Genomic DNA, 14,352 nt, shown 5'->3' on the forward strand with positions numbered 1-14,352 from the left:
CCATGGACACGGCTGAGGGCGTCGACAGAGCAGACGTCGAGAAGACGAGGGGAGCCAGCAAGGACCCGAGATCCGCCCAGGGAGCCAGTGTGCATTCTCGACCTTGCTTTTACAATAGTGATCAAAGAAGTCCTCAAGCCACTTGTCTCAGCTGGTCGTTTAAGGGTAACATTAGAAGACTCGCCGGCACAGGGCTGGGGGCATTTGCAGAAGGCGCTCTAGACTGTAGAGCATGTGCCTTGTGCTTCGGCAGCACGAGCCATCTCACCATTGCCTTGGAGGCCCTTCCTTTAATGTAGAGCAAACCCTTACTTTTGAATCAGGGCCCATCTTGGCAGCCTAACTCTTCTCCCTCTAAGCGTGTTTTTTTTTTTTTTTCCAAGAAAATAATCACAGCTTCATTGAGATATAATTCATGTTGATCCTTTGGGTAATTGAAATGTGTTTTAAGGAAACTTTACAGTGTCTCTAAGTTCATACTTAATGTCCTACAGCTTTCATTGGTTTTTAACTTCGAGACAGGGCAAAGAGACTTACCGTACTTTACCCAAGGATGTAAAGCAACAAAGATTTCTTGTAATCCATGTAGGAAAGCCATACCATGAGGAACTGTCAGAACTTATCAATAGATGAAATTATTTTTAAACATTTCTTTGCTGTCTTTATTTTTCATCAGTAGAAGGAAATACAGCTGAATATCTGATGTCTAAGTAATAGAACTGGTAAATGGGTGTGGCCGTGTGCCAGTTACTCTTATGTTACATAAAGTCTTACATGCAGTAGCGGTTGCTAAGGCATTTCTTTGGCAAATGAGGGCCTTCCCAGTGGTTATTGTGGTGATGGCATCCTCGGTTTCCCTTACCAATGTTGTGTTTCATTTCGTTTTTTTGTTTTTTTTTTTTCTTTTTCTTTCTGGGTGAAAAGCGTTTAAATCTTCGTTTATTTCCTGTTGAGGGAAGGATTTGACAGGCATTTCAATTCCTCCAGCCTTCCAGAAGAGTTCAGTTTGTTTGTTTGGATGGTGACCATGGAGGGTGACCAAAATAGCAAAGTGAAAAACTACATTTCCTGGTATTGAGTATTTCATCAGATTTATGTGATACTTGGCATGGAGATACCTATATGAAATAGTCAGATACCTAATTTTTTAACTGCTAAATCTTATTTCCTAGGGGATAAATAAGCTTGTAAACTAGTTATTTGAAGTGAGAACTACATACAAGGAGAATTATGTATCATTATGGGTTCAGTCATTTCCATTTCTTATGTTGGTAATTACCCAGGAATCTCTTAAACATGGGACAGCAGTAATCTTTGAAATATTTATGTAGTGCCTACAGAGTGCTTTAATATACACGGTTTAATGTATCCCTTAAATACCCACACGGAATACATCTTCTTAACTAGATTTTTACCTGAAGACACATTTAATCACTTGCCCAAGGTGACAGCACGGGCTGTGGGTGACAATACCTCATCTTGTGCTCTGTTGAACCACAATGTGCTTTAAATGCACTTAAAACTGTTTTGATCAGGAAAGAACTATATAGTTTGCTATTCTTACTGTGTGCCTGTATGTGTGTGTGTGTGTGTGTGTGTGTGTGTGTGTGTGTGTGTTTAGTTTTTGTGCTTCTATCTCATCAATAACTTCCAACAGATTCTTAATATCAGGCCACAGTTTATAGAAATGATAATGGGTGTACTGAGTGGGTGTGTCAGCTCGTTCCTAAGCGTGGTGCATGGAGTTGGGGCTTTGAGCCCAAATGGCTTTTTTTTTAAGGTAAGCTGCTTTAAAACCGCACTTTGCACAACACTTTTTGAAGTGTGAAGTAAACTAATCCGCTTAATACAGTAACAATTGAGGTGGCATTTGTTGCTGTCGCTCTGATTTCCCTTGAGCCATCTTCTCCTCCTAAGTTGTTCACAGATGTCAGAATTAACCTTTTTTTTGGAATTATTCCATAGGTAGTTACAATGCCCAGAGCTAATTTCTTACAAGTAGCCACCTAGCCAAATCTTCCTCCATTCTTAAATTTTCTTAGATCTCTCTTTTTTCTGGACTCTGAAGCTATTATTTTGACCTAGTGGAAGAAACTTAGACTATAGAATAAGACTTGGAGGTTTAACTTGATCTATTCTAAGTAGGTCATTGTTAGCCCACCAGGTACATCTTTGGTCTGCATTAATTCATTCTCTCATTTATCAGTTCCGATCATGATGGTCAAAAAACCCTACAAACTTTTAGGAGGGATTGATCTCTACACTGAAATCAAGAGGATGAATCTAGGCTTGCTGGGGGAAGAAGAGGGAAGGCGGTGTGCGACGAGGACGTGCAGTATCTCTGAGAGCTCACGAGAGAGCGCGGTGAACTAGAGGGACAGACAGACACTTTGTTTGAACTATACGGCGACGGAGCTGGCAGATGGAAAGATGCTACTCCAAAGCAAGGACCTGACCATAAGTAAGCCATAGTAAGAGTTTAGACTTCATCCTGAGACAGGGGAAATTTGTGGATGTTTTGGGAAGGTTTTGTTTGTTTCAAGGAGAGAAAAGAGCTTGCCTGGTTGGATTGTTGGGGAACAATTCTGACAGCAGCTGACCACACGGAGCTAAAGTAAACTGATACAGTGGGTCAGCGTAGCCTGGAGGTGCTGCAGGTTCAGTCCCAGACCACGGCACTAACGCAGGTGTCACAGTAAAGCGAATCAAATGAATTATTTGGTTTCCCAGTGAATGTCAAAGTGATGTTTACCCTAGACTGTAGGGGGTTAAGTGTGCAATAGCATATTATGTCTAAAATAATAGAATACCTACCTTAACTGAAGACACTTTATGCTAAAAATGCTAATTATCATTTGAGCTTTGCGTGAGTCATAATCTTTTTGCTGGTGGAGGGCCTTGCCTCCGTGCTGACGGCTACTGCCTGATTGGGGTGCTGGGCGCTGAAGCCGGGTGGTAAGGCAGGTTCCTAAAATAAAGACAGCACTCAGGTTTCCCACAGCGACTGACTCTTCTTTCATGAATGATTTCCCTGTAGCACAAGATACTGTTCGATAGCCTTTTTTGGCTGGTAGACCTTCTTTCAGAATTGGAGTCAGTCCTTTGAAAGTCCTCTGCTGCTTAAGTAACTAAGTGTGTGTCATATTCTAGGTCCTTTGTTGTCATTTCAGCAGTCTTCACAGCTTCTTTGCCAGGAGTAGATTCCAGCTGAAGAAACTGCTCTCTTTGTTCAACCCTAGGAAGCAACTCCCTATCCACTCAGGTTTTATTGTGAAATGGCGGCCATTCAGGCCCATTCAGGCTGCCCTTCTAATCCGGAGTTTCTTGCTGTTTCCCCCACAGCTGCCATTAATCCTTCCACTGACATCTTGAAACCCCTGAAGTCATCCATGAGGGTTGGAATTAACTTCTTCTAAACTCCTGTTCATCTTAATATTTTGGCCTCTTTCCAACGCAGGGCCTGAGCTGTAGAGCCTTAGATCAAGACCTGAGCTAAGATCAAGAATTGGACCCTTAACTGACTCAGTCAGGTGCCCCCAAATCCCAAATCTTTTTAATGGCTTCTAGAATGGTAGCTCCTTTCCAGAAGGTGTTTGATTTACTTTGTCCAGATTCCTCAGAGGAACCACTGTCTGTGGCAGCTGGAGCTTTATGAAATGTTTTTGTTAAATATGACTTGAAGTTCACAATTATTCCTTGATCCTTGGGCTGCAGAATGGACGTTGTGTTAGCAGACATGATAACAACATTAATCAAATTGTCCATCTCCATCACAGCTCTTGTGTGACCGGGCGCATTGTCAGCAAACAGTGATATCTTGGATCTTTTTTTCTGAGTAGCAGGTCTCAACAGTGGGCTTAAAATATTCTGTAAAACTGTGTTGTAAACAGATGTGTTCAGCCTTTGGTTTTGCATTTGTAGTGCACAAGCAGAGTAGATTTAGCATAGTTCTTAAGTGCCCTAGGATATTTGGAATTATAAATGAACACTGGCTTCGACTTAGTCTTTGGCTGCATTAGCCCCTTAACAAGAGGGTCAGCCTGACCTTTCACTGATTTCTCTCTAGGTATGAAAGCCCTACGTGGCATCCTTTTCCAATAGAAGGCTACTTTATCTACACTGAAAACCTGCTGTTCAGTGCAGCCACCTGCATGAATGACCTTAGCTGGGTCTTCGGGAGAACTTGCTGCAGCCTCTCCATCAGCACTTGCTGCTTCACCTTGCACCTGTGTGTTACGGAGATGGCTTTCTCCTTAAACCTCATGAAGGAACTTCTCTGCCAGCTTCAGAGGGGGCTCTACAGCACCCTTACCTCTCTCGGCCATCATAGAACTGAAGAGGATTCAAGTCTTGTTCTAGATTCAGCTTTAGCTTAAGGGAATGTTGCAACTGGTTTGATCTTCTGTTCAGACCACTAAAACTTTCTCCGTATCAGCAACAAGGCCATTTCGTTTTCCTGTCATTTGTGTGTGCACTGCAGTAGCTTCAAGAAATTTTTTCCCTTGCATTCACAATTTAGCTAGCTGTTTGGCACAGAAGGCCTAGCTTTCAGCCTGTCTTGGCTTTTGACATGCCTTCCTCCCTAAGCTTGATCACCTCTAGCTTTTGACTTACAGCGAATGACTTTCACTTGAATGCTTAGCGGACACTGTAAGGTCATTAATTGCCCTAATTTCAGTATTGTTGTGTCTCAGGGAATTGGGAGGCTGAAGGAAAGGAAGGGAGATGTGAAGCGGGGGTGCAGACAGAATGTACACATTTATTTCCTAGTTCCCCATCTTATATGGATGCGGTTCAGGGCACCCCACAACAATTATAGTAGTCACATCAAAGATCACTGATCACAGATCACCATAATAAACATAATAATAACAAAAAAGTTTGAAATATTGGGAGAATTCCCAAAATGTGAGAGACACAAAGTGGCCAAGTGCTGTAGGAGTAACAGCACCAATAGACTGGCTCAGTGCAGGCCACGAACCTTCAGTATGTAGAAAATGCCCTGTCTGTGAAATGCAGTAAGGTGAAGCCCACTGAAACGAGGTATGCCTGTGTGTGCTTCCAAGAGTGCTGATTACGTTCTGTCTCTGGTCTCTGTTTCCTGGTACCCTCTAGTTTCTTGACCACCCCTACCCATTCCATTTTTTTGTCTTCTTATTTTCTTGTTTTCCTCCTCGACCTAGATCTCTTAGACAGCTGTCCCCACAGTTATTTTCTTAGCTCTCCTGCATTCTTCAAGGACAAAGCAGTTAATAAAATGTACTTGGTATACAGTAGTAGCATTTTGTATATTTCTCTTTTTCGTTGTACTTAATACATAGTTCTATATGTTTATATCCTATAATTTTTGCTTATCTCTGTAGTTTTTGCATTTTCCACATTTCAGACTTTAAAAAACTCTTCATAAATACTTTTATTGGACATGTAATATTCTGGTCAGTGGGTCATGGTTTACTTACCTAATGTCCTAATGGTAGATATTTAGCATTGTTCCCATTTTTCCTGCTGTTAGAAAGAACTGACCTAGAATTTACTAGGTTAAAGGTTAAAATATTTGGGGTTTTTTAACACTGCTGTGTTAGGAAGCCTATGGCCGGTGTATTAAGTTAAGAATATGCAGATTATACCATAACGGGTATTTACCCAAAGAAAATGAAAACACTGATTTGAAAAAATATTTTCACCCCTTTGTTTCTCGTAGCCTATTTACAAAGCCAATATGGAAGCAATCCAAGTGTCCATTGATAGGTGAACGGATAAAGAAGATGTGGTATATAAATACACACACACACCACACACACACACCTACAAACACACAATGGAGTATTACTCAGCCATAAAAAAGAAGACATCTTTGTGACACCTTGGGTGGACGTAGAAGGTATTATGCTAAGTGAAATAAGCCGGGCAGAAAATGATAAATACCATGTCATTTCACTATGTGGAATCTAAAACAAAGTGAAGCAGAAACAAACAGACTTAAATACAGAAAACAAACTGGTGGTTGCCAAAGGGGAGGTATGTAATGAAATGAGCAAAATAGATAAAGGGGATAAAGAGGTATGAACTTCCAGTTATAAAATAAATGAGTCCTGGAGAGGAAAAGCACAGCGTAGGAAATAGAGTTAATGTTGTAATAACACCGTATGGTGGCTACACTTATCATGGGGACCGCTGAGTGATGCGTAGAGTTGCTGAGTTACAACAACTGTGGGTTGTATGCTTGACCTCATGTGGCGGGGGGTGTCAACTACACTTCGATCAGAAAGAGAAGGGATTGACGGGGATGAAGGACTTTGTGATTGACGACCTGCACAAACCACATACACGGTGCTGGCAGGGACCTCCCTAAGCGTCTGAGCTTCCCCTTTGGGGAGGTGGGATTTTGAAATGATTTGTTTGTAGCACACTCACCCAAAGGAAGTCAAGGCACAAGATATATTACTTTGGGATCGCAGAAGTGTTTAGTGGGTGGGGACACAGAGAGCTGGAGGAAAGGCAGGCTTCCATCCTGGCTTACCGCTGAGTAGGAAATAGAGCACCGAGTAACAAGCACCTATTACAGGGTGGTGGGGACGGCAGTCACTCACTTTTCACAGGCTCAACCCTGAGTAGTTACTTAAACAACACTGAATGTGCACCAGGAAGAGCAAAGCAGGAGCTTGTGGTGGAAACCCTGAGCTTGGGTCCTTGTCTGAGTGGCCGGACTGCGTGTGTGCGGGGTTGTCCTGCTGCCTGATGCCCAGGCAGCAGCTCCAGTTGGCGGTTTCTTCGTCGCGGGGGTCAGGACTCGTGCCAACACGTGAATGTGGCTGTCTCGTGATGGCTTTCCCAGTCTTAGTTTCTGTTTCTCAAAAATTGCTCGCTGAATTAATAATGAGGATGGTATCATGTTTTATTTTTATTTCTGATTTATTATGTGGTAGTTCATATGTCCGTATACTTATCGATCATGATGCTTCCTGTCTTTTAAATATTCTGCTTATGCCCTTTGCCCACTTATCCATTGGGAATCTAAATATTTTTCTCACCAGTCTCATAAGCTTTGGATGAACAATCTCCTTTATGATATTCTCCTTGAATATTTGTATTCAGATCATTACTTCAGCATAAAGAAATTTGGGAGTTTTGTATAGACAAGTTTGTTGAAAATTCCTTTGTGATTTTTTTTTCCCTTTCCTAATTAAAAAAAAAAGTCTCCCAGAGATTTAGAAATACATTTAAATTCTTCTGCTGGCTCTCAGACTTCCTTTTCCTAATGTTCTCTATTTTAGTTTTCTGTGTAGATGTGTCCCATGAAGGGACGTCGAAGTAGGCCATTTGCCAGCCTCCCCAGCATTCTGTATAGAGTCTTACCCTTGCCCTTTGACTTATGATTTTGTTTTCCTCCTAAAGTTAACAATGTTTGGGAGTTTCCAGTGTGGTCTGCACTGTTCTAACCACGTTACATGAATTACCTCATTTTGTCCTCCCTCTTCACGCCAACCCTGTGGGGGAAGTGGAAGTCCATAAGCCCCTTCTGTGCACTGCGCTCTGACCGCACTTGGATTTCATACTGTGCGCATCCTCCTTTCATGTCCTACTATTCCGTCTTGCGTGTGTTCCCCTCCAGAGACATGTAAGACACCTCTACTACTTCCTCCTTTTCTCTGTCCTTACCTGTTTATTTTTCCAGATGAATTGAAGTGTGTCATGTCATTGTCCAAAAAGAAACTCATTGGAATATATTTGTCAGAGTTGGTTTAATCCATGGGTTATATTGGAAATAATTGCAATTTCACAATATCATTCAAGGTGTGTGTCCTGTGCTTAGCCTTGAAGCCTGGTACATTCCAGGTGCTGATAAATGTCTGTCGAGTGAAAGAATAAATGAATGGAGAGATCTTTGTTTCATCAAGTCTCGGCTAATACCTCGCATTAATGCTTTTTTAGCTTTTCCTCCATTTGGTCCTGCGCATTTCATGTGAATGTTATTTTAGGCATTGTAGATTTGATTTGCTGTTGCTGCATGAATAGTCTTTTTTTCCTGCAATTTTCTAGTTATTTGTTGGCAGCATATGAGAAAATACTTCATGTTTCCATATTTTTGGGGGGTTGGTTATTTAAGGTTATTCTTTCGAAGGCATTCTTGAGGAATCCTTTGTATAGACCATTTTTTTCAGTCTATTAATGGGAATAATTTTGTTTCTTATTTCCATATAATTGTGTCTGTTATTCCTGTTCTGGAGTTTCCCAAATACTGTTGGAAAGATCAATGACAAACTAGGCATCATCGTTTTGATTCTAATTTTAATAGACCTTTAACTTTTCACGTTTAACCATGGCGTTGGCTGGCAGTTTGCTATCATCCTTTATCTAGCTCTTAAAACGTGTTTCATAAGGAATAATCTTACAAAGGATTTTAGGTTGGCTTTCATTTGACATCTTTGGTGTTGAAGGAATTTGCTGCTGCTTCCAAGCATTGTTCTGGAAGGTTATTGAGTGGCACGTACTTGTGACCTTGTAATCTAGCCCCAGGAGCATCTTCTCACTCTGCTGTGATGGAGAATGCTTCTCCGACTCACCTCTGCATCCCCATTCCACTGATGCGCCTGAACCTGAATTCCGGGTGGGGGAGAGCAGCGACTGAAGCCAGCACAGCCTTCGTTCTGGTGCCATTAAGGTGCGGAGCGTGCGTGTTTCCACACGCAGGTGCTTCTGAAAGCACTCGGTTTGGGCACATCCGTGTAATAATAATCCTAACAACAGCAGCCGCAACATTACTGCATATAGAACGGGGGGGGGGGGCGACCCTAAGGTGCATTCTACCGTTTGATCCTCAAGATAAAGTTCTGCTAGTCCATTTTAGACATGAGGAAACCTTGACCCAGAGCAGTGGTAATGTGTCCAGAATTGCACAGCTGAGAAGTGACAGAGGCAGGCTTCGGGCCTAGAACCTTAGACACCAGAGCATACATTCTTCCCCCTCCCATATTTTATCCCTTATTGCATTTACTTTGTATTTGTGCTTTTATTTGGATCCTCTTGACTGGTGAGAAACAAAAGTTACTTATAAAATAGAATTAAGCCTTAGGGGTAGATGAATGGATGGATATGTATCTTATGAGCCTGAGAGGACAATGTATTTTGAAATGTTTACGGAGCCAGTAATGCAGCAGTTCTTGTCCTAGTGGCAAATAAGGAGTCCTCCTCCATTAATAATGAAAGGAACCACAACTTCCTTCGAAGGAAGTTTATCTCATTAGCTTAAGGCTAGGTAATACTTCTTGCTAAGGATTTGGAGTCTGTGTAGTTTGACTTGTAAATTTACTGAGTTCTTCCCTTTGCATTTTGCAGACAAGCCCATAAGATTGGTGTGCTCCACAGATGCTGCTAATGCTCTAATCCATAATTTCACCTTCTTGTCACTTGTTCCCGTAATATTTCTAAGACAGCATTGTATTTTTGGCACCCTCAGAGTGGAAGACTGTTATGTCTAAGAAACCTACTTGTTGTGAAACTCACTGTATGTGTGTTCTGAAGCCTGACACAAGTTCGTGGTAGAGCAGAATATGTAAGCAGTTAGCCTGTATCACCTCTACCAAAGCTGCTGGGTCAGCCACCAGGAGGGAGTCAGGGCAGCTTGCCCACGTGGAAAGGTAATGAGATTTTAAATCTTTTAGGGGACTTTTACAAATAACCCCCTTTCTTCATGGTGAGATTCCCTGACATAGTGAGTGAGGTTTGCTGGGGCAGGCAGAGAAATGTTTATGAGCCGCCAGACTAGTCCGCCCAGGAGAGGAATGGCTTTACTGAAGGTTAACAGTAGTTTTTCCATAAGCCTGGGCCTTGAAGAAGAAGAAGAAGATGATGATGATGAAAACAAAGGGTATAATAGAGGGTTATTACTTTTCTGTCTCTCCAAATACAAAGGTTCCCAAACCTGGAAAGAAGTCTTGTCTTATTTTAAAATTTCTTAGGAAGGAGCATCAAAGTTTCTTTCTGGACTCTTTCCCATCTCTAGGAATTGCTTGAAATAGAGTCTTCCTTATGTCTCACAATTTAAGTCCCTCATTTGTAGCCTCTTCCAGCTAGGCTCTCCTGCATTTTAAATCTAGCCTGGTTTCAGGGCTTCTTTTTCTGTCTCTTGGCTGTTACTTTTGTTTGTCGCTAATTCATAAGGTGGCTTACTCTTTTGTATTTGTAGAGAATTCTCCCATTTCCTTCTAGCTGTGTCGCGGCGCAGTTTGATGAGGAGTGTGGCGATCGGGCGTCGGCCTGGCCCTCGTCCTGTGGTGCGTTTTATTGGATTCATCACCGAGTTGTGGCACCCGATGAATCCCGTCTTTTTTTCCCTTTCTCCTTGCCTTTTTCTGTTCTTCCTTAGTATTGCCCATGTTTGTTAGACCCCCCCCCACACCAGGGTTTTATCCTGAATCTAACATTATTTTTAATTTAGGTAAATCAGATTCTGACATCCGATGTACAAAAGATAAATTTCCCTCTCCTGTACGTAGAAGACTTGTAAGTTTGTAAATGTTTAAATTTTTGGCTAATAAGTGATCTGTTAAATATGCACTAAAACTGTCCCTTTACATATCTGTAAAGCCAAACTTGTTATTGTATTTTTAATACTTTTGTGAAATGCAAAAAACAAAGCTGTTAAACTTCCCTTATTAAAATGCAAGGCCTAGTGTCTCCTAGCTTTTTGAAGAGCTTTTGTCCATTATATAATCTGTAAAGTAGCCAAGAGTTCCTCAGAAGCAGGACATCATTTAGATTTGAAACAATTACGGCTTGTGTGTGAAATGCTGATGCGCGTAACCACTCACGGCGTACCGGCCCCAGCTCTGCTTTAGCGGCACAATGCTTGGGTCCCTCCAGCGTCTCATCTACCATGCAGCCCTTACCGAGGCCCCGTCCCCAGGACAAAAATGGGTCGGTCATTTCGATTATACTGAAGAGATTAAGTTGGTATGACTAGAAAGCCAAACGACACAATTATGAGCATAGACCTTTTATTTTTTTTCCCAGATGTTTGACAGTGTAAACATACATAAAATACATATTAAAGTTTAGATGCTTTATATTTTGTGCAATAAATTGAAGCCTTAAAAAGAAAACATTTCATTAAAAAGAAACTCATTAGTGTTACTTAATTAAGACAGTAAAATAGCAGCAGGTCCCAGACGTTGTGCACTTCTTTTATTTAAGACAAGTTAACTTCATTTACATCAGAGTCAGAAATGTAAGACTGGCTTTCTCGAATACTTATGTAGCTTGAATCACTGGTTAGATAGGGGCGTATTTTCCCAACTATACATCGGGGAGGGGGGAGCTCCTTCATTAGCTTCCAACACTGCAGCCCTCAGACAGCCAGCAGGGCCACAGCATTGAGCATTAAGAGAAATGAAGCGTTTGCTTCCCAAGCACTTGCCACAGAAGGTAAGCGACTCTTTACGTTTGTGGTGGTCTCTTCCCTCCGTAAGTTAAGGGTTGTGCTTTGCTGAGGCATTTCAGAGAAATTACTTGGCATGCCGCTAGTAATGCTCAGGGTCATGGGTGTTGGGGATGATTTTGTTGAGCTAGTGAGGCTTGTGTTTGTAACCATTCCATCTTGGAGATGAATAGTTAGAGTTGCAGCGGCCGCTTCATGTGAACTGATGGTTTCTATGGATGTATCTTCGGGGTAGGGCACAAAAGCCTTGTCTGTGCCAGCAAAGGTGGTGTCTCTGCTGAGAGTGGCCCCAAACGTGGTTGCCTTTGTTCGATACTGTTTGGGTGTTTTGGTCACTTTGGATTGAGTTACCACGCTCAGAGAGTTAATGGTGTCCACTGTCTGCACCCCACTTACAGTGAACACGCTTGAGGTAAATCCAGAAGGTGTGGGAAATATGCTGTGTTCCTTCAAAGAGGATATGTGGCTAGAACAGGGAGTCCCTGTCACATGAGCTTTTGTTTCCATCAGCCACTTCAGTAAGTAAGTGATGTTTTGTTTATGGTCACATGACCACCTGTTATTGTGAAGGGTTATCTCTTGCAACCGGAAGAGTTGGTCGAAAGCTTGATCTGGGATGAATGTGAACTTATTATTGTGTAGGTAAAGATGTGTGAGATTTGTCAAGTTTCTCAATGTTCCTGGAAGGATTTGTGTCAAGGAATTGTTAGACAGGTCCACGATGTGTAGTTGGGAGGGCATGTTGGTTGGAACTGTCCACAGTTTGTTACTACTGAGGTTGAGAACCTCCAGACTCCTCAGTGTATTTTTAATGAGAACAACCTTTTCCAGCATATTCTTAGAAACATCCAGATATTTAAGGTTCCACTGATAAGCAGTATCAGATTTGTCAAGCAGTTTAATGTTGTTGTTAGCAGCAGACATGTTCCAGAGGGACCGAGGTAACTGAGCAGGCAGGCTTTCGAGCCTGTTGTTTGAAATATCCAGGGTCCTCAGGTTGGTGTATTGGGTTAACTGGTTATGAAGATCAGTGAAATGGTTATAAGACAGATTTAAATGGATAATATTCTCTTGCAGTCCAGATGGTAATGTGGTCAGGTTTCTGCCTGAACAGTCCACATGCCTGTGCCTCTCTGTGCATATACACTGGAGAGGACAAATGCATAAAATGCCAGGTGTGAGACACAGAAGGATGAACAAGCTGGGAGACATTTTCAATATCTGATATTCCATCAAAGCCTGGAAACAAACAGATACACCCTTCTTTTAATATGCAAACACAATTAGGCATCTGCATGGGTCAGTTAGCATTAGGCAAAATTTTCAATAAACCTCGTTGTTGTTGAGTCCTTTTATGATTGTTCCAGTGATTAAACTAACAAAGCTCCCCTTCATTTATAGTCCAAATGCTTAATCCTTCAATTGGGGCTATGTGGTAGAGAGGGACTCTCTCCCCTTCTCACCGCTGTGTTTTCTCCCTTCTTTTCTCCCCTTCTTTTCCCGTAATCTTTCTTATTTATCTTCCCAGAGCCTTAATACTGCAAAATGGCAATCTCTGCAAATAAAGAGTCAGAATCTTAAGCTATTACTGTTTTTGGAAATATCCCTTCTTACTCACATAGGGAAAAATGGCTGTCGTGTCTGAGGTGTTTTTGGTTGTTGATGTTTTTAAGTCTCTGCAGTAATGTAATAGTCAATGTTGTATATAGAGTAAGATTTGATTTTGATATTAAAACAATACTTGGAAATTCATCTTTGTTTTTTTGGGATAAATATATCCCTGCAGAACATTTTAAGGCACTTAAAAATTCAGACCAATACCATAATTTAAACCTCCCATTTTTATAGTGATGTTTTTTCCTGCATATTTCAGTGTCGATTCTAAAGGAAAGCATCATGTCCATTTACAAAGTGAATGAATATCAAAAAGCAACCCTTCCATTGATACTGCAGCAAACCTCTGGTGCATGCACTTGCCAGCCCCTGAATGTATATTCAGTCCCGATGTTGACTTTTTCTTTAAAAAAAAAAAAAAAAGGGAGCAGATTCCCAAGCCAGTCTTTTACTGATCAAAATCACAGCTTACCATAGTGTCGTCTTCAGCAGCAGCATCTCCTTTTCTCCCGGGAACTTCAGCTCAGAGGCCGCCTTGCTCGGGAGAGCGGGAGCCGCTTCTGGCCGTGGGCTGTGCTGGCCTGCTCAGCTGCATTGTGCGGCGGGGAGCGCAGCACTGCAGCCGCCTGATCCGTCCACACAGGACGACTGCAGAGCTGTCATTGGTGCTGACTCAAATCTAGTGCTAGAGGTGCACGCGCAATAAAATAGACCCCCCCCCCTTTTTTTTTAAACTTACAGCATCCAGCCTGCCTACGTACCTCTGATTTTCCAGAGGATGTGGTGCCCCGTGCCCATTAGCCCTCCCCCCCACCCCCGTTTTTGTGTGTTTGAGCTCAGGTTCCACATTCTGACATTGCCTCATGAAGAAGGGGGTTCTCTTTCTTAAAGCCTCTACTTGTTATTCTTTTTACACGTTCGAAGATGTTGAAAATGAATGTGACCGTCCTTTTCTGAGAGGTTAATTTAACTGTTTGTAACCTCTGCCTTTTCACATTCTTCTAAAACGGTTGGGGTGTCCTGTCACTCTTTAAAATGACATAACAGAGTCTGTTTCGTTGTCGTGTGCTCCCCCAATAGGCTGATGATTCTGTATAATCAGCTTTTCAGATTTATCACCCACTTAAACCTTCCTTCTTCGGAAGTACCGAGTTACTTACATATGGTTATTTTGTCTTTATCATTCTGATACAGAGGATCCTTGAACCCAGACTACATGTAAGCAAGACTGCAGTTTTGAATGAGCAGCTCATGCTTTTAATTAAATTCATGTGGGCAAATAAACATGTTTTATCTTCTTT

General features: G+C 41.9%; 2 protein-coding genes across 10 annotated transcripts in view; one reads left to right on the forward strand and one right to left on the reverse strand.

The window, feature by feature from the left end:
- The window catches only part of NF1 (neurofibromin 1), a 289,146-nt gene that overhangs the window by 205,120 nt on the left and 69,674 nt on the right, over window positions 1-14,352 (forward strand). The gene's annotated exons all lie outside the window — the stretch shown is intronic.
- OMG (oligodendrocyte myelin glycoprotein) lies at window positions 11,168-13,717 on the reverse strand. The gene is made up of 2 exons (XM_029926748.1): window positions 13,524-13,717; window positions 11,168-12,676 (listed from the first exon to the last, which is right to left on the reverse strand). Exons 1-2 carry the CDS (start codon window positions 13,524-13,526, stop codon window positions 11,348-11,350), a joined length of 1,332 nt encoding a protein of 443 aa, XP_029782608.1. The 5' UTR covers window positions 13,527-13,717; the 3' UTR covers window positions 11,168-11,347.

The sequence above is a fragment of the Suricata suricatta genome, chromosome 17 (assembly GCF_006229205.1).
Source record: "Suricata suricatta isolate VVHF042 chromosome 17, meerkat_22Aug2017_6uvM2_HiC, whole genome shotgun sequence".
Lineage (NCBI taxonomy): Eukaryota > Metazoa > Chordata > Mammalia > Carnivora > Herpestidae > Suricata > Suricata suricatta.